This window comes from Oxyura jamaicensis, chromosome 1 (genome assembly GCF_011077185.1).
Source record: "Oxyura jamaicensis isolate SHBP4307 breed ruddy duck chromosome 1, BPBGC_Ojam_1.0, whole genome shotgun sequence".
In the NCBI taxonomy this organism is placed as follows: Eukaryota; Metazoa; Chordata; class Aves; order Anseriformes; family Anatidae; genus Oxyura; species Oxyura jamaicensis.
The window spans coordinates 66,896,861-66,924,611 of record NC_048893.1 but is presented as its reverse complement, the minus strand read 5'-3'; the positions used below and the strand labels follow the sequence as shown (position 1 = coordinate 66,924,611).

Genomic DNA, 27,751 nt, shown 5'->3' with positions numbered 1-27,751 from the left:
CAATATTGTTTTTCCATGGATGTAAGTGAGGCTGACCAACCTGTAGTTCCTTGAGTTGTCCTTGCTCTTCTTGAAAAGGGGAGCAACATTTGTTTTTCTCCAGTCATGGTGGTCTCCTCTGATAATATGACCTTTCAAAGATAATAGAGAATGGTCTTGCAATGATAACAGCCAACAGCCTCAGCACCTTCGAATGCATTGCCTTTGGTACCATGGATTTTTATGTACCAAGCTGTCTACAGTAATCTCTGACTTTATCCCCTTCCACTGCTGGTAATACCTTTTCTCCTTGAACCCTGCCTGTAGGCACAAAGTTTACACTTAGTTGATGAAAAGAAAAAGACAGCATTGCACATTGTAGCCCTATCTGCATTTGCCGTCACTAAACCACCCGTCCCATTCAACAATGAGTGGTTCGTTAAATTGATAATATGCATATACTTCAACTGTTGAAGTCTGCGTAAAGTTGTGCTGTTGCATTTCTGCTGAGTTTTCCTGAACATAACTAGAGACAAAATTTGCAGCTAAGCTGAGAAAAGGAAATTAGAGCTAAGTACATTTTATTGGAAGCTGTTACTTTGTTCAGTGGAAGTTGATTATCAGATGTTTTGCTGTATTGGTTTCCTTTGGTTCCCAGTCTTTGATACTGGGTGGGATCAGTAACTGGTTAAGGAAAATTAGTAATAATCCTAAGGAGAAAAATATTCCTTTTGGGATGATAAACCTGGAATATATGCTTCCCATCCCCACTGTTTTGGAAAGAAGAAACCGGACCACTTGTTCAACAAAAATCAGAAAGCATTAGGTGTTTCAATGAGTCACTTGCTGTCCAACAATAGCTACAAAACCTATGACTTTTAACTATTATTTCTGAGGTTGCCTTTCAAAATAGAACAAATTTTATTAAATGTATCCTACTCTTTCTGAAAACTAGTGTGTTTCCTAAGTAATCACAAAAAAAAGCTACCAATTTGAAAGTTTTTTTTTTTTTTTTTGGATGATTTATTATGATGGGAAAGTTAATAGCTGTAAAGAAGCTAAAGGACCAAGAATCTTTACTTAGTTAGAAAACATGCTTGTTAAATATCAAATAAAGATTCTATAGTTTTTATTTAATTTCTGGTTTAAGATTCTAAGCCAAATTCTTGCTTGTTTCTTCATCTGTGGGAAAACTGTTTATCTTGTAATTGGAAATAATCTCTCTGAATTAAATAATATCTCTTCATGCTCCAGAGGAGCATTGTTCATGCTTCTTTGACTGAACAAATACTCCTACTTAAACATTCTTAGTGGAAAGTTTCAGATATGATTGACTTGATAGTTGATTCATATGGTGTTGTGATAGACCATTTTGTGCAACTGTCATTCTCAATTTGGTATAGAATATTCTTCATCAGGGTGATATGTTAGATTCATCTGCCCGCCTTGTCCTATATATTACAGAAAGGGAAAAGAGCAGATTTTGACACTTGATTGACTGGTTTGCTAATAGTATCAACTGTTATCTGATAAACTTGGTAACTTCAGTATGTCGAAATAATCATAAAAGCAGTGACTAGATATGCACAGCATTGATAAATCAATTGATAACATTTTGTCCATCCTTAACATTTGTGTCCACAGAAAGAAGTGACTTTTCAATGTCACTAAGAGATATAACCAGAAATTATCTCTCTTAAGATACTGTACTTAGTTCAGGAACAGCATGCAATACATTGCTCTTCCATTTTTATTATACAATTTAAATTTCTAATGCTAAAATACTGCAATAACAGATTTGTGTGTGTGCTAAAGCTTGCATTTTTGACTGAAGGATTCAATGTATGGAAGTGATCATGGAAGTGGTGAGTATATGAATCACACCTGATAGTTGCCTCTTACTAAAATCCAAATGTCAATTTTGTTCAACACAAACATTCTTTCTCCATTTTCAAATGTTCTTTCTCCATTTTATTATTAATTTCATATAGAACTCTCAGCTAATTAAGTGAGATTAAAGAAACCATGTTATGCCAGCCAAAGACACTTTATGTTTCTAAAGTTTAGTATAGCTTTTTGTTGGCTTGCTGTTTGTTTGCTTGTTTTTTAATTGTTGCTAATTATTTAATATTTGCATGGGTGGGATGAAAGGTGCAGTGAGACTTGGAAGGTACATTTTGTTCATATTTGCAGAGTAGTGCCATTCAAAGACTCTGCTCCTATCAGTGTATTTCCTTTCTAGGAAGTACAAAACCAGGTCAAAATCACAATTCTGCCTTAAAAACATGCTTGCTTTGTACATAACTATGTAAGCTTGATACATCTGTCAGATAAACGATTTGAGTGATCTAGAATGTATTTATTAATTTGCTCTTTTTTTTCTTGTATTTATTAATATGCTTTTTAAAGCTTTTGTTGTTTTTTTTTTTGTAAGTGTTCTATCTACATCCAGTACAGATAAATACAATATTTTAGCAATATTTGCCAAACATCTTATGAAAGATGTTTCTTTCTTCCACAAAGAAAGAAAAATGCTTTCAAAGAACTTCTAAAATAAATAATTAAGAAAGCATAAGGTAATAAACTCTAAAAAGCATAGGCATGTAATTTAATGTTTCTCAAATACTCAGGCTATGTCTATAATTCTTCTCTAATATATCTCTATTTAGATATATGGCAGTGCTGAAATTTACCTTATTTGGAAGAATGGGGAAAAAACAAACAAGCTATTTTAATACAATTATCTTTGGAAAAAAAATATTAATGCATTTTATTTCAGACTATTCAAAGGGGAAGGGAAGAAAAAAGCATTGAACTTTGTAAATAAGAAGCTACAAGAAGACAGAAGTCTTTCCTTCCTTTCACTTTTTATTTCAGCACCAAATAGATGTGTGTTTGCTAATTAGTGCTAATGGATCTTAATGGAGATAAAAGCTGAAGATCCTCTAGAGGAGCCACATAAGGCCTTGATTAAAGTATCTTTTCACTGTATAATACTTATTAAGATGTATTCCCATTAATGTAGAAGCAGTAAATGGTCGGAAAATTGTATGATTATGCTGTCCATCAGAACTCAAAACGCAGCCCTTTCCAGTCGTAACTAGTTTTGGTATCTTCATCAGACAAGGTTCTAAAGAAACCCAGTAGTTTTCCTCCACTGGTAAAAGAGGTATGAAGTAATGGCAGCAATAATAATAATAAAAAAATTAAGCCTTCCTTTATCTTCAGCTCTAAAAGCTATGACATCTTTTACCAAACATCAGGTCTTCTCTTAGATGGTATGCCATTTATGTTCACATGATGCTCTTTTGCATACATGCTGCCAGATTTGTTAGATGCAAAGCCTCTTTCTTCCTGCTTACAGATAGGTCTTACTGATTTACAAAGTTGCTTGGAGTTTTGGTGATTCCTCAGAAACATGACTTTAATTGTATACTACTCAAAGACAGCAACTACCAACCCCGGAAAAAGGAGATGTAAAAAAATGTAATTCAAGGGCTTTAATAAGTTATACAAACAAATAAATAATTATATACATATATTTAGTCCATTGATTACAGAAATAAAATGAAATTTGAAGCCAAAGAGCTTATATTTTGGCTAACAAAGTAACACAAATTTACCTTACAAAGTAATATTTTCACTTTTAGGGGATTGTAGTCATGATGGTATTTACGTAAACATAAATTCTCTTCGTGAGAAGACTTATCTTTTATTAATGACAAGACTAGCCAAAAATTATTAAAAATAATTAAGAAAATAACCAAAAACTTGGAAACTCAGGATTTTCCATTATTTTAAAAGATAATTGTAAATATATATATAAATTAGTAAATAAAAAATGAAACAAGAAAAAAAAGGAGTTGCACAACTTGCAGTTTCACAGAGAACAATATAGGGCTTGAAAAATAAATAATAATTAAAATCAAATACTGTTGATGAAAAACTTTCTCTTCAAAGGAATTAAGTCTCGTATTCATGTAATTCACAACAGATAAAACAAGCAGCTTGATCGTGTTCTATTTTGAGCAATATGTAAAAAGCAACAACAAAGACAACCCCAAAGACAACCCCCATTTCTTAGAGATCCAGAAAGTAGAAACTTAATCCTATTGCTATGCCTAAAATAATTTAACATGAACGTGTGGATATATTGAAACAGTCAAGATGCTAAACGAGATAGTCCATATCAATAGACATCAGGGTAATTCTGTAAATATGTCAGTTAAAAGAAAGACCAAGGAAATACTTGATCCACTACCTAAGTACAATCAGGTGGCTATTACTATTAATGAGAAGACATTAAGATTTCAGTTGAGAATAAGGAAAAAGAAGTGTGGGACATCTTAAAATGACTTAGATCAGAGAAGACAAGCTGACAAGTCCTTGAGTTAGAAAATTGACTGTAACAAGCTATAAGAGCTTACCTTTGAAAACACATGGAGAATGGAAGATGGATTGGGAACAATCAAGTGTAATATCTGTTTTAGAGAAAATCCATGGAACTAGACAAATGAAACAAATGATGAATATATAATAACCTCTCACATGGTAAGGGATAGCAGGGATAGTAGGAATAGTCCATAAAGAAACTGTATCCAAATTCCTTCTATGAGAGAATAAGAGCAGTGGTGAATGGGGGAGAAATCATATTTTTTAACATTCTTACATTATAAAAAGCAAGTTGAGGAAGCTGGCAAAATATCTATATGGTATATAAAGAACTCATTAGAAAATTACTCTCAGAAGTTAGTCATCAAAGATTTGGCATCAAAATGAAAGGCTACACCAATCTGCAGTTTCACTGAGCATTGTGTTAGGATCCAGACTTCAATATAATTGGTGAGCTAGATGATGGAACAGAAAGTCATCTTATTAAATTTAGATTTATGATCTTTACAAATGGATGATCTAAAAAAAATAATTCCAACATTCTATTTCGGGCATCAGCATTAAGAAATCCTTCTTAATTCACCCATTACTATCAGAAAATGATCAGAATTTTAAGAAAGCCTAAAATCAGAAAAATGCAGTGAATTGGATTTGTTTCCTCAGGAAAGCAGATGAGGGGAAGTGTAACAGTCTGTTTTTGTATAAGAGACTGAAAGAGACTGAAAGGAATAGTACAAAACAGAATAAACATATTGGACACTGAGGAATTTTCAGGAAAAATATTGAAAATTTTCTAACAGTAAGGTTACTTAGGTGCTGAAATGGTTTCCTAGGAGGTACTCTTTGTCAATGGTAGTCTTTAAGAACAGCTTAGACAGACTTCTGGTAGGAATAACATTTCAATCATTACAGAACCTCTTGGGGTGGAGGGGACCTTAAAGATCATCTAGTTCCAACCCACATATTGGAATCATAGAATATCCCACAAGGATCATCAAGTCCAATATTTGTATGGTTAAGCACAATATATGTATGTAAATACATATGACCTCTGGAGAGACTTCATCTTTATTTTCTACTACTGTTTAGCATTTTAAAACTTTGCAAAAACTGTGTAATTTAGAAACAATTACTTTCTTTGTATTGCCATCATCGGAACAATTTTAGTAAATTCTTATTCAGATATAAAACTTCTAGTCAGAGTGATACTGAAGACTGGTAATTACAACTGTAACCTGTAAATCATGACTCTTAATAGCTGTATTGAAATTTCATAGCCCAGATAGTCTGTTTGTTTGTTTGTTCAGCAAAAGTTTGCATAGATTGATCTCTAAATTATTGTTAGCATGAAGTAATGTCTGATTACTTACTGCTTAAATATCACTATTGTGACAAAAAATATCACTATGGTGAAAAAAATAAGGTCATTTTGCAGCCAGAACTGGACACAATCCCTGACTAATTCACACTAGGTTGTGTTTTGAAGCAAAGCTGATTTTTGAGATTATATCATTTGCAAAATTATTACATTTGAAACATGACATTGGAGCAGCAGTTGGCAGTATAATGTATCTGTTTGTCATTAAATCAGTTAAAAGAAACAAAACAAATGGGATGACTATCATGCATATGAAGGCAATTAACACATTTTGCTGTAGATGCAGTAATATAATAAGCTTGATTTCCAATTTATTTTTGTGGGCATTTATTTTGTTAAGGTGCTATTTTTATTTCAAATACTTCTAATGAAAATATTATTTCGTCATTATCTGTTTGGGATTTTCCACCATTGAAGATGTTTGGTACTAGGAATCGTAGTTCCTGCAAGATTATTTTGACAGTCTCTGACTGACATTTTGGAGAACAATTCCTTTTTTTTTTTTTTTTTTTTTTCCTACTGAGAAAAAAATCTATTTGTTCACTGCCTGGCATGCTACTTTCCAAAACTAAACAACAACAAATATTTTCCTCTACATTTAATTAGAACTGTTGCAATCTCTTCTTCCAGATGTCCATAGAAGAACAAAAACATGAGTACACATTTATTTCATCTGCTAATTTAGAACCACATCAGCTCCAGAATTGTACATATCTGATGTTTGTGTTCATATTGTTTTTTATGAATTTTAAAATAGCAAGGAAGTTTTATGCTGTATAACCTTTAACAAAGTTCAGAATTGGCTACTAAAAATTATGGAATATACACAGATATATATAACTATCATTTTGGCTGGCTTCACACCTTTTTTTTTTTTTTTTTTTTTTTCAGTGAGGAAAAGAAGGCAGTTGTCATTTGAAGGATTTATAAGGTACATGAGCTCAGAAGATTCTTCAATATTTAAAAAAGATCACCGGACTGTTTACCAAGATATGAACCACCCATTATGTGACTATTTTATTTCATCTTCTCACAACACCTACTTGATATCTGACCAACTAATAGGGCCCAGTGATTTATTTGGATATATCAGGTATTTAGATATTGTTTTTCAATATTGTAAACATTCTTAGGCTTTTTAAAAATTAATACTAACTCACACTGTTTGGCAATAAAGGACAAAATAATCACAGACAAAAGTGGAAAATGAGGGACTGGTATTTTATTTTGTGTGTACACTTTTCAGTATATTTGCCCGGCCATCTGTCTGTAGTCTGGAAACAATCTATTTTATCACTTACAGCACATAATATCTACCTCAAAGCAAATTAAATCTATAATATTCAGCACAGGATATGATTAAACAAGTTTTCAATCTTGACATACTGTGCATAAATTAAAACCTTCCTGAAATAAATTTAAAATTCCAGGGCCAACTCTATTCTGATCAATATAGAAGGCACACCATGGTGGAGTATGTCAAGGTTATCTGTGATCAGAGTTTGTTGCAATGAAGTCAGTTAAGAAAACAGAAACAAAAACAAACAAACAAACAAAAAAAAGGTGGTGGGGGGGTGGTGTTGTGTGGGCACTATATTATCCAGGAAGGTTTGAATGTGCAGCATAGGACTTCTAGAGGAGAAGGAAACCAGAATGCCTTATGGCCAAGGTGCATATAGACAAAACAAACAGGGAGGTAGAAAAAGGGTTATGTATTAAAGGCAAAACAAAGAAAGACATAAAAAAATGAAGATCTGGAAGACAGGTGTACAGCATTCCTATAACTTTGTACTACTTCAGTGAAGTGAAAGCAGTTGTAAACATTCAATTGAACTTCTGTCTTTCGGTTGCTGTCTAGAAATTGTCTGATGGCTTGCAACCATCAGAAATCTTAGTGAATCTGTTTCTAACAGTATTTAAAATGATATGAGGTAAATACTATATTGTTTAAAATAATTGTAAATATGATATAAAAGCCATTCACTTCCTGTTTATCCACTTATTGGTATAAAGAAAGCATAAAATGATAAAATTAGAGCATATCCAGCTAGAAGCACATTTAAGATATTCTTAACATATAAACGGTAGCATGTAAAGGACAGGTGGATAATAAGGTAAAACAGTCTACAAGAAACGTTTAAATTGGTAGCAAGCCAAATATTAGAAACCCAAGACATGTAAGGGATGCCATTAACTTATTAAAAATGCAATCGGTAAATTTAAGATAATGAGGAAACTTTAGCCTTCCTCTTAGAAACTAGGCATGGGGAGAACAACTAAATTACATAACAATGAAGCACAACCTGACTTCTTAGTGTGATGCTGATATGCTGTTATTTTTAAATATAATGGCTCTCTAACCTTCAGAAAAATCATGGAATAATAATAAATACAAAATTCTTTCAACTGTTTCTTATTCTATTTTAAGCAACAATTTGCCAACATTCCAAAATCTTTCTTTAAAACTTTGACTCTCTTTTTTAATCCCTTAGTGAAGGATATTCAGATAATGTATCTTCCTCCTTAATGCTCTAATAAATTGTGTTATCTAACATTCCTAAGATAAACAGCAGAAAATATAGCTCTGTCTAATATTTTTATAATTTCATTGGATTTACATCTTGTGATGGTAGACAAGTATATCTGTAATTATTCAATGTGCTTGGAATATAGGGACATATATTAAAGTGTGGTATTTTCCTTTTGACCATAAAATTGTGTCTTTTGCTCTTTTGAAGTGCTCTCTTAAAAGGATGTCGTTGCCTGGAAATTGACTGCTGGGATGGCTCAAACAATGAACCTGTTGTGTATCATGGTCATACTTTAACAAGCAAGATTTCGTTTTGTTCTGTAATTCATGTGATAGACAAGTATGCATTTGCGGTATGTATATGTATGTTATGCTATGTATGTATATGCTATGGTGGTTTTAATAAAGCCTGCTTTATTAAATGCTTGCTGGCTGATTTTCTACAGGGTAAAAAACAAAACAAAACAAAACAAAATGAGGTAGTGCTTGTGGAGTGGGTATCACTGAAGTAAATTATGGGAAAACTGTGCAATATATATATAAATGAAAGATAAAAATATTTTGCTGATGTTGATTTTAAATCAAGCTTGGTGCAAGGAATTCAGAAGATCTTAATCAGGTGGTTAATTAGAATTCTCACCTGAGATCATTTAAGCAAGGACTGAATATAAACTGTACAACTACTTCCAAATCAGTCTAATGTTTTGCTTTCCTTCCTTATATCTTTTCATTTGTTTATATAACTTACTCTTCTGTTGCTGTCACTCTGTCTTATATCCTATGTTTGAATTTATAAAACAGAGAAAAATGCTAAATTATAGCTGTGATGATATTTAATGTGTTTGCATTTACTCTTATTTTGACTTCAAGGCCTAATAAAGGTCTTTTTGTAAGAAGACTCATTAGGTCAGTGCCACTTCTGTCCATCTCTGGCAAAGCAGCAAAAGCTTGAGATCTTTTAATACTGTCTCAATCTCTTATATAGGTTTTGAGCAAAACTTCTGCTCAAATGAAGTTCTGAAACACAGTTAATATAACTTGCACTCCTGTCACCTTTACATTATGTGTGTGAATGTATATACATATGGTCATACATTTATATGGATTTTTATACAAACATAAATATAGCATTTTCAGATTTAAACAACTATATTTTTCTTTGCTCTGATTTCTATATATATTTAATTATTTTTTGATTTTATAAAATAGTAAAAACATAAAATATTTTATTTCCCTGTTCTTCATGACACATTAGATTTAGTTTGCCTGTATTTGCTATTACACAGTATATTATATTTATAGCTGTAATGTAAAAGTTATTTAAGAGGCACAAGTTACAGAAAAAGATGATAAAAATACAATGAAGTTGTACAATAAAAATACAATAAAAATACAATAGTTCCTACCAACTTTCAGTCTAGCCTAAGGTGTGCTTCAGAAGGTGATCAAGAGCAAATCCTCAGTGAAAAAGTGTAAAAAACAGTAAATGTAAAATGATTCTTTCCTTATAAACTGTCAGTTTAGATCCTACCCAAGCAAAGATTGAATAGAGTATTATTATTATTATTATTATTATTATTATTATTATTATTATTATTATTATTATTTTGTAGCCACTAGTATTGCTGGCAACTTATGAAAACTAATTTGCACAGTCAAAATGGACGTCTCATTTGAGCTATTCTTTAAAGTTTACTAGATTTCCCAAGTTTCATCTGTCTTGCTTGAGTGTTGTGAGAATAAGTATGTGTCCCAAGAAAAAATTGTGACATTATAAAAAAAAAAAAAAAGAATTGCTTGTTCACTGAAAACACTGATTTCTGAACAAATTTAAAGGATACTTGAAACACTGTATTTCAGTTAATGTCTTATAAATTAAATAAGAAACATTTAATACTTTTTAATACTGTCACTTTCAATTGTATAATGAGTTTTACCTTTTAAAAATGAACAAATAGAAAATATTTTCCTTCTTTTCAAACCAAAGCTCTGTATACAATGGAGGACTTTTATTTATTTATTTATTTATTTATTTATTTTGTTTTGTTTGTTTGTTTGTTTTACACAAAGCAAACACCCTACCCTGCAAAACAGAGAAATATTTTAAATCTATGTCATGTACAGGAAATTAGTTACTACAATTAATGTTTATTTGAAAGCGATTTTTGCATTGTGTTTCCATTGTTTCTCATTGTCATTTAAAATATATACCAGCTAAAAAAGGATCCATCACTAAAACAGGTCAGAGATAAATTTAAGGTACAAAAGTATGTCAGATCTTAGTTCTTCCAATATGCATGTGAGAATTGCAGTCATTTTGATTTCTATTTTCCTTGTACCTTGTTTCCTCTTCATAAAATTACTTTTAACATTACATGGTCATTGTTTCTAAATAAATCATCTAAGCAATATGATAATTCCTATTTGGGATGAATTTACATATTTATGGACAGCTGTGATATGCCCTTTAGGTGCAAAAGCTTCTTAGCAAAAACAGATATTAGGTCTGAAGAAGTGAAGATTTCTGTAATTTTGAAATATATACCAGAAGAGTTGCGTTTGTGAGATGAAGATTGATATAACTGATATTTTTATACCTAGGAATGTTTTAAATCTCCTTTGAAATTAACCTTAACATTTTTTATGCTTTAATGTGTCTGTTAGGTTTTAGCCCTATCCTCCTTTGTAAGTTTTTTTTTTTTTTTTTTTTTTTTTTTTCATTTTACCCTTTTCTTTTTTTTTTTTTTTTTTTTTTTTTTTTTTTTTTTTTCTTCAGATGACAGTGTTATTTCTCTTTTTTCTTTGTAAATTCATTTGTTGAGAAAAGATGTTCCAGGCACGCAACAACCAATGTATCATTCTTTGGAAGCTCTGTGAATCAGCTGAGTAATTATGTCTGTGAGAAATGTTGCTTTCTGTTATCATCTTGTAGTCTGCTCTGTGGAATTGAATCAGCCTGATTTTTGCCTGATTTAACACTTACTTTCTCACTAATTTCTTCACATTCAATATTAGTGTGTGAAATGCCTCTGATAAGTTATTTTCTATTGATTATTGTAGAAATACACTTCAATATACACTTCCCAAAGGTCAACATAGATACTGTGTGGTTTCTTTAATGAAGTTTTGTGTACTTAACTGATCTTCATTTGATTCTCTGTAGAAGTCCTTTTTTTTCCAACTCCCCCTAACTTTCCAAGGATGCATTTTTTTCTCTTCTCTGAACTGTTTCAACTGTGCTTCCTCTTTTCTATAAATATTACGAGATTTTTATTTTGCTACTAACGTGAAACAACTGACATATTTTGGAAACAAAGAAAAATGCAAATTACTAAAAATGGGCTTTTTGTAAGATATTTTGGGGAATCAATAAGTCCTTTTTTATTTGTTAATCATAACAGATTTCAAATTATATTTTTCAGGCATCTGAGTATCCAGTTATACTGTCTTTAGAGAATCACTGCAGCCCTAAGCAACAGGAAGTTATGGCAGAACATTTAGAAAATATTCTAGGTGACAAACTTCTTACGTCAACAATTGGTGATTCAGTGGTGACTCAGCTACCTTCTCCTGAGGTAATAACATCATGTTTTGTTTTGTATTTGATGGAAAAAAATGAGCTTCCTGACCTCTGCCCACTCCTCCTTTTTTTTTTTTTTTTTTTTTTTTTTTTTTTTTTTTTAACTCTTCTGAAATTGCTTCATCTGAATGGACTTCAGAAGGTAAAAAATAAATTAAAAATTGAACATCACAAAAATGTACCTTTTAAAAAATTTATTTATTTTTGGTAAGAGCAAACATACAGTTCACATGAAACTTGCAGTTCACATGAATCCAATTTCTGGTGCTTTGGGTACATTTAAATTTAACTTATATTCAAGGGCAGTTAACTAAAGTTTGTGGGTTACATTTTATTTTGTATGGAAACATGGCAGTTATAATGTGTCTTGTTGTGAACTATACTAATGCTGAATAAAACTGCATATTAAAAACCAGTGTTTTAAAGGTCTAAAAGAGAAGACAAAATGAAAATTTTAAAACAACACTCTGCTTTAAAACAAAACAAAACAAACAACAAAACAACAACAAAATCTTCACTATGTATGTATTGTTGTATCTGTTATTTGCTAACTTATTTTAGTTCCTTAGATTGAAAAGAAATCCTGAATTTTAAAGATGTTATAGAAATGGAAATTTAAATCCACATTCTTTGTTGACAGAAGTGTTGGTGGAACCGTTTCATTGAGTTCTGTTACTGTAAAAACAATGTTGTCTTAAATATATTTAGTTTATCTTAATAAATTTCTCATAAAGCAACCTTTTTTTTTTTTTTTTTTTTTTTTTTCTCTTTGATTCTAGCAAACTACATTTATATCTGTGTCCAATCTCACTTTGCAACCTGGTAATCGTTACTATAAATTGGAAAAAAATATAAACTGTATTAATCAAGGAATCACAGAATCACAGAATTGTTAAGGTTGGAAGGGACCTCTGAAGACCATTTGGTCCAACCCACCTTGAGCAAGTTGCCCAGGACCATGTCCAGGCAGCTTTTGAAGATCTCCAAGCAGGGAGGCTCCACAACTTCTCTGGGCAGCCTGTGTCAGTGCTGTGGCACCCGCACAGCACCGAAGCGCTTCCTGATGTTTAGGTGGAACCTTCAGTATTCCAGTTTGTGCCCGTTGACTCTTGTCCTGGCACTGGGCATCACTGAAAAGAACCTGCCTCCATTTTCTTTGTCCCCTTATATGAAAAAACAAGATCCCCTCTGAGCCTTCTCTTCTCCAGGCTGAACAGTCCTAACCCTCTCAGCCTCTCTTCATAGAAGAGGTGTTCCAGTTCCCTGATGATCTTGGTAGCCCTCCATTAGACTCTTTCCAGTATGTCTAGGTCTCTTGTACTGGGCCCAGAACTGGACACAGTACTCCAGGTGTGGCCTTACTAATGCTGAGTAGAGTGGAAGTAAGTCACCTCTCTTGACATACTGGTGATGCTTTGTCTAATGCAGCACAGAATACCATTACTTTTCTTAGCAGCAAGGCGCCTTGCTGACTCATGTTCAGTTGGTGTCTACCAGGACCCCTAGCTCCCTTTTTCTAGAACTGCTTTCCAGCTGGGTGGCCCCCAGCATGTACTGGTGCCTGGGCTTGTTCCTCTCCAAGTGCAGGACTTTGCTCTTTGCACATATCATGTTTGCTTAAAAGCATCTCAAAGCATAGCTACATTCAGTCTAGTTGCTGTACAAGGACCATATATCTTCTGTAGCTCAGAATCAGTGTACTGCATCTGAATCATGGAGTCACTGAATTGCATACCACAAATATTATTTCTATGGGATATGTCCCTTACAAAATGTTTATTGTTATATAGACAATGCATAATTCATTTATCCATAGCTTAAAGTTTCCATAAGTTAGCTCTGTAGAATGTGTCTGAAAATGCATTAATGGATTCCATACTTATTCCTCACTTAAAGGTATGCTGTTTAGGTGAGATTCATTCTATTGAAACTTTAATGTTTTACAGTTATGTGAGATGTATTCCACAGTAAGAGTTACCTGAATAATACCAGTGTCCTCAGCAGATTTTCAGAAGTCTGAAATTAATAAACTGTAACGTTGAGAATGAGCAAAGGTTAGGGCCATCTACATTTCACTTAGGTGCTCTAATGATGTAAGAAAAAATATTAGAATTTTGTTCTCCAGTAGAAGACTGAATTTGTAAACTGAGTAGTAAACTTGACTTTTGGCTAGTATCTTTTTGAAGAAAAACTTTTAGTCCATGTTCAAAATAAGTAGTTGAATCACATCTGTAAAACTAGGGACCTTGCGCACATTTAAGGCCTAGGTAAATTCATTATCCTTTAAGTGAGACAAATCACTCTTGGTCTTAAGTCTACTTTTCTTAAGCAGTACAAAAGAGATCTTATGGAACCAGAAACAACCAATTAAAAGTGCTCTTGGTGGGAGAAATTCTCAGTTAATATAATAATGGTCTGTTTGTCTCCTATATCAGTTACTGTTCCACTTTCATCTATTTCATCTAGCATATGATTCTGTAGGAACCCAGCTAGTAAAGCCAGGAAGTAAATTGGATCAGAATTGTTAACACAGGTAACAGAAGGCATTGCTCTTTAAGCATGACAGTCTTCCGATTTCTAATAAAAGTCTAATGAAATGTATTAAGTATTAGGATGATTCAAGTTCATTATAGTTGCTCGGATATGAGACTGTTTCAACAGAATGATAAAAGAGTTCATTAGCATGGCTCAAGTACAACAAATACACTTGCTTAGAAACTGAATATAATGTAATAGACCAAACAACTAACATTGCAAAAAAATCACTAGAAATAATACAGTCAAGAGAATTGGTGTTTCTGCCTAGTTGAGTACTTTTACTAGCAAATTCTTAATGCATATATATAATTATATTATATTTGTGTCCAGTGAGAAGGGAAAGCTTTGAAATCAGTTTCTTCTTTAGAAACTTTCCTGTGTAACTCATCTGTATTTAGATATTAACCTGTACCTTCCATTACACATTGGAATAAAAAGGAAGAAATAGAAAATACAGTAAAATGCAAAAAAAAAAAAAAAAAAAAGAAAAAATAAAGGGCTATACACTCTAATATAGCCTATTAACAGGTCACCTCTTGTCTTTGCTATGCTTTTTAACAATGTGTTTGTAGAACCTATAGGATCCCTCAGAAATTTGACTCGGGACTAACTAATTCAGACCTGATTCTCTTACCTCTCAGATTTCTTTCGCAAGGACCTTCAGTAGCAGCTTCTATCCATCTCATGAGCCTGAAATATTAACTTTCTAGTGTGGAAATCCTCCTTATTTGTTAGCTACTGTTGTTCTTAGTTTTGCTCGTCCAATCAAGGGGTTCATGCAGTTCATATAAGGCTTCCTATTTACATTCACATCTCAGTGTTCTTCAAGATCCAAATCAAATGATGCTTTTGTTAGAAGATAGCTAAGAGGTGCTCCTGATATATCCCTTTATCTCAGAGCTCAGACTTTACTGGTAGTTTTGGCTTAAAATATCTTGATTACTGAGATTTATAAGGCTGCCACAAAGACATCCATTCACAATTTTACTAAACATAAATCTCTTCCAGAATCATCTAAAAATTCTGGATTTGTTTGTTTGTGTAACAGTTGTACTTAACAACAGTGTCCTGTTATTTTCATTCAAGATAAACTTAGTCAATGCCTCAAAAGCTTCCTCCATGTTAGGCTTTGTGGAAGGTGTCCCATCTTTCCCCTGTATCAGTATTTAAACCAGTAATATAACACTTGAAATGAAAACTTTATCTAAAACTTTAAATTGATTTTAACCTTGTTATTTAGCAAGATTTTCAGGATGTGATATTCTTCTTACTAAGCACAGAAAGTTGATCAGTAAAGAAGAGAGAACATGCTGAATATAAATAGAAGCTCTACTTCTCTTTTTAGACTTATGTCATAATTCCAGGTTTTGTTCTGTGTGTTTCTGAGGACTGATTTTTTGCTCCTAAGGTAAACATTAATTGCAGTAGACAGTAAGTGAGTTTGTCTGATCAATTCCAAGTGCCTGCAAATTTTTCTTGGAGTATTGTGTTCAACAGTTCTGATTTATGTTGTGCATTGAATTTACTAGCATATTTAGTACAAGAACTAAGTTTTCTTGATTTAAGTATTTAAATATTTTTCCCGGTTGATTGTACCTGGAATTTTACTTTTGCCTGTCTTCAAGTGCCCATTATGCTCTAAGAAAGATCTATAATGTTTTACATATTTATTTTTAAAAATATGTTTACAGTTTATAAATTCATAGATAGTAAAGGTGTATTTTGAAAAATTTGTGTCTTACATTCAAACTAAAGAAATGGTTCTTCAGACTTTCAGCTCATTATCTGCTAAAAAGATTCAAGACAGTTATTCAGAAAGATGTCAAATGTTTATCACTGCTGATTGCCAATTAAAGGACTCAAATTTCACATGGTCTCTGATTTTGTAACCATACATTTGTTATAAGTTCTTCTGAAGATCGTTAGAATTTCAGACTTAAAATGTCTCGCATGTCTTTTTCAGTTCATGTTTGATTTTCAGTGGTTTGGGCTAACTGTTATTGGAATCTACAAATAAATTCTTCTTGCTACAGTATTTTCTGTAACTGTTTTTGAAAGGAGTGCTATGATTTTAAAATATTAACTTTACAGATTTTTTATTCTACCTCAGGGTATTTACCTATTTTCTGTAATAATAAATAAATAATTTTAGAAACTATGTGCCTTAAACTTTCAAAACAAATTTAGAAACTATTTGCCTTAAAACTTCATGGTGACTTTTTATCTGATGACCCAGCCTATGGTCTTTCTTTACTTAAAGCAAATTTACATACAGTAGTCATTAATATATCCACAGAAAAGTTTTTCTTCTCTTATATACCAGGTATTTTTTGATTTGTAGAATTAAATCTTACATATGAACATCAAAACACAGAATCAAATGTGGATAGAATTACTTTTAAATATAACATAAAAATATACAAAAGAAAATTCAGAACTCTTTTAAAAAAAGTAATACTACTCATATTAAAACTCTTCTAAAAATATCATAGAAAAAGAATGGGTGCATCAATAAGAAATGAAGGAAGTGTTAAAGGGCATCCTTATTCTGAATCATTCATGCAGAGAAACTAATCAAATCTTACACTAGCATGGCATTGATAGATATTAAGGATAGGATATCTCATTCCACTGGCACAGTGATGAACTAATAATAGTAGATCTGAAGGGATAAGGAGACTATCAGCAATGAGGACAGCAATTTAAATAAATGGAATGTCAATTTCATTCCCCACAGCTCTCATTTCTATTATAAAACTTCATTTTTACATGTATGTTTCTTTCATTCAAGTTTTTCATATGGATTCAATGGATACCTTAAAATGCAATATTTGCCACACATGTAAGTTCAGTTATCCTTTATTTAATGTGTATTTGTTCCTTGTTTCTATAACTTTCCCACAGTATAGCCTTCCTTTTCACTATTGCATTTGAGTCTTAAGGAATATTTTTGTGGATCACTTTATCCGAGAACCTGAATAAGTTCTGGTACTCACTGACAGTTCCTGTATACAGAGGTAAAGATGAATATCTGCTACATAATAGCTGTTTTACACTGAAGATTATTTCATAAGTGAGATTCATACTTATAAGTATCAGAGGCATAGATAAAAGACATCTTATTGGAAATAAATGTTAATGACATTTTTCCCAAGTCCCTCATTATGGAAGTAGTGATCTTACTAGTGAAAAACTGATTTGTTATTCAATGAGCAAAAATTTACTAGATAAAAAAAATAAAGAAAAAGAAATGATCATTTAAATAATTCTGTATGTCATCCAAACCTTCACTTAATCAAATTATATACATACTAACGCAAATATTCCTCTTAATGAATGTCTAAAAGGACAATGTTCAGTCTTCTCAAATCTTAGGTTTAATGTTATTGTAGTTTGTTTTCTTTTCTTTTCTTCTTTCCTCCCCCAAACTCATGGATTTGAGCACTATATGCTGCGAACTAGCTTTTCATTTAATTGCAGAACATTTCCCTATATCCATGTCTGGATACTCAGGTGATTCTTTTTAACAAAGGCTGTGCAACATCATAGTAATTGTGTACAGAGAAAAATGAGAGATATCTTCAGCATTCAAATTACTACTGGTTATAAAGATTTGTATAGTTTTTCAAAGCACTATTCTGGTTGAGTAAGATGCTGTTAGAAAATTCTACTTCCAAGTTAATCTCTGAAAACCCCTATTGATAGGTGACTAACTACTGGATGGACTACAGGTCTTTACTTTCTCTAGCAAAAGTGACAGTAATCTCAGTTCTCTCAGCTTCATATGAAACATGTCCATTTAAATATGACATAAAACAGAGAAAGCCCTCAGGCAACAAATTACCAAGCTCTGTTAATTTACCTGAATAGGTAAGCTCAGCATGACTATTCTCAACAATAATAACGTAATACCAAAAGTTTTAAATTAATGTGTTAAATAGATGTGCACTAATGTACTAATCAAATAGCAGTTTTTAGCAGTTAACAAAAAATAATCTTCAAATGAAGATAAAATAAACGTCTATATGTCTACATATAAAAATGAATTAATGCTTAGTAAAATAAATAAATAAATAAATATAATTCCTGTGTTTTAACTGGTCATCACCTCTGACACTTTGTGTCTTAATCTTGATCATAGTTGCAATATCTGTATAGTGGAGAGGTTTTTTTTTCCTGTTGTGTGGTTAGATATTCACATTCTATTATTTACTTAGATTCTCAGTATCTGTTTCTGTTTGTTTTACTTGCTTTTGAAACCTACATCGTTTATAACTATATTCACAGCTTTGTGCTACCTCACTTTGTTATACTTAATAAACAGCTTTGAAAGGGGGTTAAACAAGATATCTTGATACGTCTAGATATGAAGATCTACAATTCATCCACACATAATTCTAGTTACTATTATTGAATCTCTTTTCTACAGGCATTAAAATTCAAAATATTGGTAAAAAATAAGAAAGTTGGAACAATTGAGGAAACTATGCTCAGGAAAGGTCAGGACAGTCATGGTGAGACAGGGGAAATTTTTGAAGAGGAATATTCATCAGAAGAAGATGAGACTGATGAGAAAGCCCCTCTTCAGCCAAAGGGTGATTCCTCAAAAAGAAAAAGTGAAAATCGACCTTCATCCCCACCTCGAAAAAAGGCAAAGGTAAAAAAACATCCATCTTGATTTAATTTAGAAAATATATAGCTCTGTGTCAGCCTTTTTTTTTTTTTTTTTTTTTTTTTTTTTTGGAAGCAATATACCTTATATCTCAGAATAGAGACTCCATTTGAAAAGCAGACTTTAAAATTACTTACAGTAATACGTTTTGAAATAGTAATTCTGAAGGTTTTGGAGTTTTCCTGATTGTTTCACGATACTCCAAATGGAGCATATTTTAGTATTTTACAGCAAAGAAAGCCTTCCCTGTGCTCCCATAAAAACTGCATATGCATTTTTCATTTTCAATTCTTTTGCTCATCCTGGGTGCTCACTAACACAATAGGCCCACCTTCCTTATAGTGGTTCCTGATGATGAAGGACACAGTTTTCTATCCTACCCTGCAGTCCACCAGTCTGTCTTGGAGATTTTGAACAGTTCCCCTATTCCCCAATTCTCTTCTGAATTTATGCATGAAATTAGGTGTAGATTTCTGGTTGCACTAGAACCTTTTAAAGCACTTTTTATAATACAAATGGTATTTTAACATTTATTATGTAAAGACTTAACATTAAATACTACTTCTGAAAGAGACACTATAAAAATTGGATGTAATTTTCTTTCTGATAGTATATAGATAGTATAATCTTCTTTCTGTAAGTTCTGAATTGAACTTACTCATTTTGATAACCAAATAGTAGCTCTCTACCATGGAAACCCATCATTCCACCAGCTTTCAAACTGCTTTCTTCAAGTTTTTAAGCAGGCAGGAAGCACCTAGTATCCAGACATCTTTGCACATCATGCTATGATTATATGAATACAGATAGACTGGCAATGCTCCTCAGAAGTCAGCATTTTGCTGAGGGGCAGTGGATTCCTCAGTGTCTTTTTTCTCTCAGTGATTTGAATTTCAAGATTTTTGTTTCTTTCTCTTTCTGCCTGGTATGGAGGAAAAATTCTGTGGAAGGATGAAATCCTCTGAACAGGGAAGAACAAATTTCTGGATAAGAAGATCACATATATTTGTAATATCATATTACAGACCAGAACATATACCACATACATCTTGATCAGTAGCAACCAGAGATGCCACATTTCACAGGCAGAAGAGAACAGGGTGTCTGGACTCCCACTCTATTGGACTGGGAATATTTATTCTGGGGCCCCACTCCATTGCTCTATTAGGAGGGCACAAGAATATTTGAATCCATGCATGAGATACCCTAGTGACACTGTAGGCTTTGGCTGCATCAGTTTTCCACATCCAGAGAGTTATATTATTCAGGAGTTCTGTGACAGTAGACTCCTATTGCTCCTCTTGGGACTTAGCACCAGAATAAGTAACACACTTAAATTCTGTGTAGTTTAAGAGCCATGAGTTGGCAATTCCTATTATTATGTCAAATGAGAACTTGCTTTCAAAAGCTAAAATGGAATGTAAACGTTATTAACATCAGCAGCTCTTTTCTGCCTACTACCACTGATTGGCTCATAAGTACATGTTAAGTCAAATGAAGAGGTCACATAGTACCTCAGTTTAACAGGTAAAATGCTTGTAAAATTTTCAAGTCACTTCCACTGTACACCAGCCTCTGATTTTGCTTGCTTTGGTAATGAAGTAAGACTTTGGCTAGGGAACTTTCCATCTTGATTAAGAAGAACAGAGTTTACATGACTTCAGAGAAATACATAGAGGAATGTTCCTATGATTGATTTGCTTGAATTGGTAAAATATTCTCCTGATATCTACTCGTTATAGTTTGTGTTATTAATATAAATGATGTCTCTCCCCGCCTTTTTTTTTTCTTTTTTTTTTTTTTTTTTTCTCCATGCACTTCCTGTCTGTATAGCTCTCCTAACACTTTATTTAGGAATATGAAGTTGGACATGTTTTAAATGAGTACTGCAAAAAGCCATGCAAAATGACTTAGTTTATATACCAGTCTCAAAAGCAGGGAAATGTTAAGGCTTTTGAACAGCTGTCCAGCACTGCACCAGGAAGCCCTGGAAGCATCCCTTCATTCACTCCGTATCTACTGTGATGAATGCAGGGACAATAACCTTTATCGTCTCTGACTGGATCATCTCTTACTATCAAAAGTCATATCTTAAGCTAAAATAGATATTAATTATGACATGATTTGTGCATCTAATGTTGTCCTGGTTTCAGTTAGGACAGAGTTAATTCAGCACTCTTCTCATCCTAATCCAAAACATAGCACTCTACCAGCTACTAGGAGGAAAATTAACTCTGTCCTAACTGAAACCAGGACAAATGTGATGCTTCTTCTGAATTGTTAAGAATAATCATGACATACACATTATTGTGATTTTTTTTGGGGGGGTGTTCTTACATTATTTCATATTATGATTATTAGATGAAGAAGATAAAGATCGCCATTGAGTTGTCGGACCTTGTGATTTATACCAAATCTGAGAAGTTTGTAAGCTTCGAGCATTCACTAGCTAATCAGAAGTGCTATGAAAATAATTCAATTGGAGAGGTTAAAGCACGAAAATTTGTTAAACATTCAGGTAATTTCTTTAGATTTAACCACATAAATGTTACAATGTTGCTATGGTTCATTGCTTAGGAATTGGAAGGGTTAGAAATCTTTATGAAATGCACACTGTCCAATTTTATTTGGTTGTTTCTATAAGATTGTTTTAGAAATACCTCATCATTTGAACTGCATTTTTATATTTTCAGTGGGTTTTGTGAGCAAATTTGAAATCTGAAGATGTTTTAATTTCATGTAGTTTTATAAGAACAAATATTTACATAGTATACAAAATGCATGAATACATTTTTAATCATTTTTTTTCCTCCATCAAATGAATTAAAAGTTACAGTCAATATGTGAAAATGTAAGGAACAGATTTTTTCTCCTTACACGGTTTGTAGGCCTCAATAAAGTCGAGCATGCAGTAACCCTTACTCTGATGATAACTGCAGATAAAAGAAATCACATGAAATAATGAATAAACCCCATAGCAAGCAGTCTGTTCCATTGCACCACATCTTTCACACAGGCCAAGCTGGATTATTCAAAACTCCTTCTGTCTTGGGATATTTCCATTTGGTGCAGCTTCTGCTGTTTTAACTCCAGCTGTCTGCTGGCAGTCTTCAGGGAGCATTAAGAACATGAGAATGAAATCTGCCACAAGCCCATTTGTTTAGGACCAGTCCAGCTGCCACCCACTTCTCTGTGGAGATGAATCAATGGTTGGTTAGGTGAATGGTGCTGAATGGCGTTAAAGCAAGTAGGTTTTTGCCAGCTGTTCGTAATCAAAGTCCTCTCTGGTCTGTCTAGCAATCTCGTAAATCTAAAAGTATTTAAAAGTATTTAAATAAGGGGTCAGCGAGACCCCTTTAAATAAGGGGTCAGCGAGAGGATGGAAAGTATCAGAATGTTGATCCTGTAAGTGTAAAGCTTTCTATTTAATCACTTAACTGGAATAGTTTACATAGAAATCATTCTAAGTTTTCCATATCTCTGTGGTTTACGCCCCCTTTTTTTTTTGGGGGGTGTTGGGGTGTAGGGGAGGAAGGAACACTTCTAGGAGCAAGAAATTCAACTGACTTGAATAGTTAACATCTTCTAAATATTACAAAGTAGCCAATTAAGTATATTTCAACTGGTGTTGAGATTATTCATTCAATTTACTTAAACCTCAAAACAGCAATCAAGCTTTGTTTTAGGATAGATTTTTTTTTTTTTTTTTCCAATTGAACAATTCAAGAATGGGTGGGCTTTTAAACAAATTTTCTGTTTTGTGTCTTTCCTGTTTTCCAGGGGAATGTGGTGGGTTTTGATGTAAAAGATATGCATTTAGCTAATAAAAAAGGTAAAGAAACAGAATATTTCCCTGAAGGAATGATCCTCAGTTATTGAACCTTTAACAATAATCTGCACGATACTCCCACATTTTATGGTTTAAAAATAGGATTTTAAACATATCTCAAAGTGTCATGTATGCTACTGTACTGTGTAGAAATGCCATGAAATGTTTTTTTTTTTTTTTTTTTTTTTTTTTAAAGGCAAAAAAGCACACACAAAAAAAGCTGGATCAGATTATTATATTTTTATTATTATTTATTCAAATAGGATCTCTCTCTCTCTCTCTCTCTTTTTTTTTTTTTTTTTTTTAATTGTCTTACCAAAGTTTTATCATTATGTTTTTCAGGTAATGAGTTTGTTTCACATACTTCACGATTCATTACAAGAATCTACCCCAAAGGGACAAGAGCAAATTCTTCAAATTATAATCCTCAAGAGTTCTGGAATGTGGGGTGTCAAATGGGTATGTACATTTGCAGACAGTTGCATCCATGGCTTTGCAGAGACTATAGAGATAAAAGATTTTTTTCCTTTCCATAATATTTTTTGTGAGATATAAGTTACATGTTTTTCTGTCACTGGCTAGACTTCTCCTTCTGTCTACATATTTAAGTAATTTTTACATCCCAGAATCCAGGAATTCTGACATAGGAGAATGAAGAGGAATATTATTTTCAATTATTTGCTTTTGTAATTAATTTCAATTATGTTCTAATTATAAATATCACTTAAAAAAAAGCTATAGTCACATGCTAAACTTTCCAAATTATTGTAGTTCATCAATTCCTTTAAACTACTGTTTTTTTATTTTGTGTTCTATTGAATACTGAGAAAAACACTGTTAAGAATAATACAACATTATTAAGCTTTGAACCTTGGTTGGTACTACTCCCAGCTCTAAGACTAAATGAAGTATGATTTAATCTTATGAAACACTGCAGTGAAAACATATATAAACAACTTTCATGAGCTAAGACATAACTTTCTTATTTTACTTCATAAAACTTCATTTTTTATTAATAATTTTGTGATATTTTGTTGTGGCTGCATGGAGAGTCTAAAAAATAATTCATATTTTACTGCCTGTCTGCTTGGGCTGAAATTATTATGTTAACTATGTTACCTTAGTTTTAGAGGTAGAAGTTAGCATACTGCTCATTAAGCAGTGTACTTCCAGAAAAAAAAAATAATAATAAATAAATAAATTGCAATGTTCCTTTCAAGAAAATTAAAATGGATTACATTCTTTTGCAATCTGTATTAATCAAACTCCATAACCTCTGCTTATTTGTCAGCTGTGGCTAAGCTATCACCAGAGCATGTTTATAGGAAAACACGGGAATGGTATTTTATTTATTTATTTATTCATTTATTTTCTTTCTTTCTTATTTTCCCCTTTTATTATTATTTAATTCATTTTCAACTGAGGTCAAATAGGTCTCCCTGTGGAGAATAGAAGCTGCTGCCTGTTTAACTAAATGTAGGAATTGTTGGAATGCAGTTGCTTTTGCTTATTGCTAAGGTTACCCTATAGCATTAAATTACAAGAGGTGATGGAAAGGTATATATGTGTGATCTAGGAAAGTACACAGTAATGAAATCCTCATCTGAGCCATCTGCTGGACTGCCAGTGGTTTTGTGTGACTGGAGGGACAGCAATGCAGGAGCTGTGGGCACAATTACTGTTGGTGCCAAGAATTCCCAGATTATGATATGCTACTGCAAAGAAGGACTCAAATGCTTATGATCATCAGAATACCAAGGCACAGCTGCCACTGTCTTCAGTGATTGTGTACATGCAGAGTAAATTCCGTGTCTCCATTTTCAATGTATTTCAAAGTACGTTTGTTCCTTGAGCAATGAAATAACAATAACTCTTCAGTTCAAGTTAGTTTTTAATTTGAAGGTGTTAAAACTAGGCATGAATTCTCTCCTCAAGAGGCTTGGAAAAGCACTTTCCCCCTTTCAGTGGCATCATCTTCAGTTTAAACAATTTCAGTTACAAAATGTTTTTCTAAGTCAGTCTCTTACACTTTCCTCAGCCTTGGATGAAGTACAGAGCAGTTTTTTGCAGCTGTATATATATTCTGTCTTTTATTTTGACTATAGCAAGGCCACCTGAGGGAGACTGTGAGGTGAGCAGGGCAGTTTGCCATAGGCTGCCAGTTTTGAGAAATGAAAGGGAAGGTCTCACTTTATTGCAATACAATGCACACTCGTATGGAGACAGGCACAGCTTTCACTCTCCTGTAGGGCCCTGGAGCTCATGGGCACCTTTGCAAAAGGCTTCCTTTTTGACGTGTTTCCTTTCTCAGCATCAAAATGCCTTCTATTTCAAGTTACCTTCTCAGAACTGATTTTAATAGTGTGCTTTTTCCAATCAATCATGCACATTAATATTAGAGTGTATCCCCAATTACTCTTCTACAGTTACAGTACTTGGAAGTACTTGCCACAGCTATCACTGAGAGTTTGCTCTTCCCACTCCTCTGGCTTTGACTGCAAGCAGTGCAGGACAGCCCCGAACCTAAATTCCTTATTGTTTGCTGTCCCCATAACCAAGCTAGACCATGCTGGCAGTGCTGCACAGCTGAGGTAGCATAGAAAGCAATGACTAGGAGGGTTGCATGAATTTCTCCACTCAGTGCTGGCTGTTCGGTGAAAGAACTAAAGTGTACTCAGACCCATCATAATTCTCTCATTGTTACAAATTCTGCTTCCCATCCTTACTGTTGTGTTGCGGTATAATTTAACAGCCATACTGGGAGTAAAAAAATTACTAGTTAGTATAAATTTTGTTTGTATCTGTGCTGTTACAGATGTTTATTTATGGTACAGATTTGGTCTTGGGCTATGCTATTGCTGGAAGCATCTTACCATTACCATACCATTTGAAATTGGTTTCATTATATTCTGTCTTTGAGGTTAATCTTCACTGAACATGATGTCTTGTTACTGAGGGATTATTTACTTGTGGTTGTGCTCTCTCTGTACTATCTGCATTGCTATTAGAAACTGGTAAGTTTGTTTCATGCTTAGAGGAAGCACTGGCCTGAGGTCCTTACTTCTGAAATGAATCATCTCTCAGGCTTATCATACTGCAGTTTACTAGTTTTATTTCTAGCCTTTAAATCTCAGCAATGATCTCTTTAAAGAATATCCATTTGTTAGATCTCAGACAGTACTGAAGTCTCTCATAATGATTCCACTGACCATTAACTCATGGTATACTTTAATGCAAAGTCATTCTAAAGATTTGTATACGAAACATAATATTTTGCTGTACAGGGGATTTGGGCCCCTTCCTAGAAGAATTAAAAATATGCAGGAAGTGGTTAGATCTGCCCTCTTGGTCAGATCACTTGCATCTTCATTTAAGAAACATTTTTTCTCGTGGGAATTAGCTGATTACAAGTCTTTACATATATCATTTCTAAGCTATGCCAGATCCAGTCTTGATTCCCTAGATAACCATTTGGCAGAAATGGGACTGCACTCCAAAATGCAGCGCTCAAAACTCCACTTAGTGAACCTTCTGCTGATGCTCTTCCTCTGATTTAACTCAGATGTTTTAATTTCTGTGTCTGTCCAGTGTTCATATACCCCAAAACCCCTTTGTCCCCCACCATCACACTCTATCCCATACATGTAAGTATTCCCTCCAGTCCATGGGACTTTCAGATTTCTCCTGTCCTGTTACCCTTCCTCAGTTCTTTTAACTCTCCCCACACCTGCTAGGTTAACCTTCCCACTTACCTTTAAGTTCCTCTAACATCCGTAAGTGAGCTGGCTGGGCAGATAAATATCGTAGGTTTTCTTCAATATAATACTGCATTCCAGGCCTCTGCATCTTGTAAATGATGAGATCTGAGTAATTCCTTCACTTTCATTACTGATAAACCCCAAACAGTGCACTCTGCTGTATCTTGCCATCAATTTTCTCTAAACTGGTTGCAACATATTAACTCAGAGCAGTCTGGCACTCTGCTAAACCGGGATGGAATGAGCCAACAGGCTCAAGATTTGCTGGGACTGACGATGAGAATTATGTAATTGTGTAAACCTAATTTTCAGAGGAAGACGAGTTAAAAACCACAGTAAAAATCAGAGTTCCCACAAAATCACTTTTCCATATCACTGTGCACTCAGTGCCCATTCTCTGAAAATTGAGTCTCGTAAGAACAGGATAGGTTTTGTGAACAAAGAAGTCTTATGGAGAAAAATACCCTCAAGAACTTTTTATAGTCTGGAAAAATTAGTATGCCTCCTGCATACAACTGCAGTGTAGCACTGGAAAGAACTGGTTTGGCATATCCATATCTCCCTTTTATTTACTAAATAAAATGGGAAGTAAGGATTTATGCATGGAAAGAAATTTCAGGACAGTTATTTAAATAAACAGATATCAGTTGTTTTATATTGATTGAGAAAAGCAAAGCAAAAAAAAAAAAAAAAGAACCCAAACAAACAAACAAAAAACAACAACAAACAAACCGAAACAAAACCTCAGTGAAACATAAAACGAGGAAGAACTAAATATCCTTTTGAATATATCCTTTTCATGCAATAGAACATTTTTTCTCATATATCACAGTAACCCACAGTACTGATCAAAAAATTCTGTAAGTTACATGGGAAAGCCATGGTATGGCGGGTCAGAATTTTATATTAGAAGAGACGGATATGCTATATAGAGCATATGTTTTCTGAAGCACTCATAAAAATTTAAATGCTACTGTGAAGGTTTCACTATTTGTGTGAAGGAATTTTTTATCGAAGGTTTTGTTTTGGTGTGTGAGATTGAAATGCAGCTTAGCAATTTTATCACATCTGTCATGTGGCTAAATTTAGTGTGCA

At 33.2% G+C, this 27,751-nt stretch overlaps 1 protein-coding gene across 1 annotated transcript in view; it reads left to right on the top strand.

Moving 5' to 3' along the window:
* PLCZ1 (phospholipase C zeta 1) overlaps window positions 1-27,751 on the top strand; it is a 49,013-nt gene that overhangs the window by 5,501 nt on the left and 15,761 nt on the right. Inside the window, exons 4-9 of the mRNA XM_035310160.1 lie at window positions 6,641-6,842; window positions 8,488-8,632; window positions 11,702-11,854; window positions 18,827-19,054; window positions 21,431-21,587; window positions 23,241-23,357. Coding sequence (XP_035166051.1) covers window positions 6,641-6,842; window positions 8,488-8,632; window positions 11,702-11,854; window positions 18,827-19,054; window positions 21,431-21,587; window positions 23,241-23,357 — 1,002 coding nt within the window. The remainder of the gene's footprint in view (window positions 1-6,640; window positions 6,843-8,487; window positions 8,633-11,701; window positions 11,855-18,826; window positions 19,055-21,430; window positions 21,588-23,240; window positions 23,358-27,751) is intronic.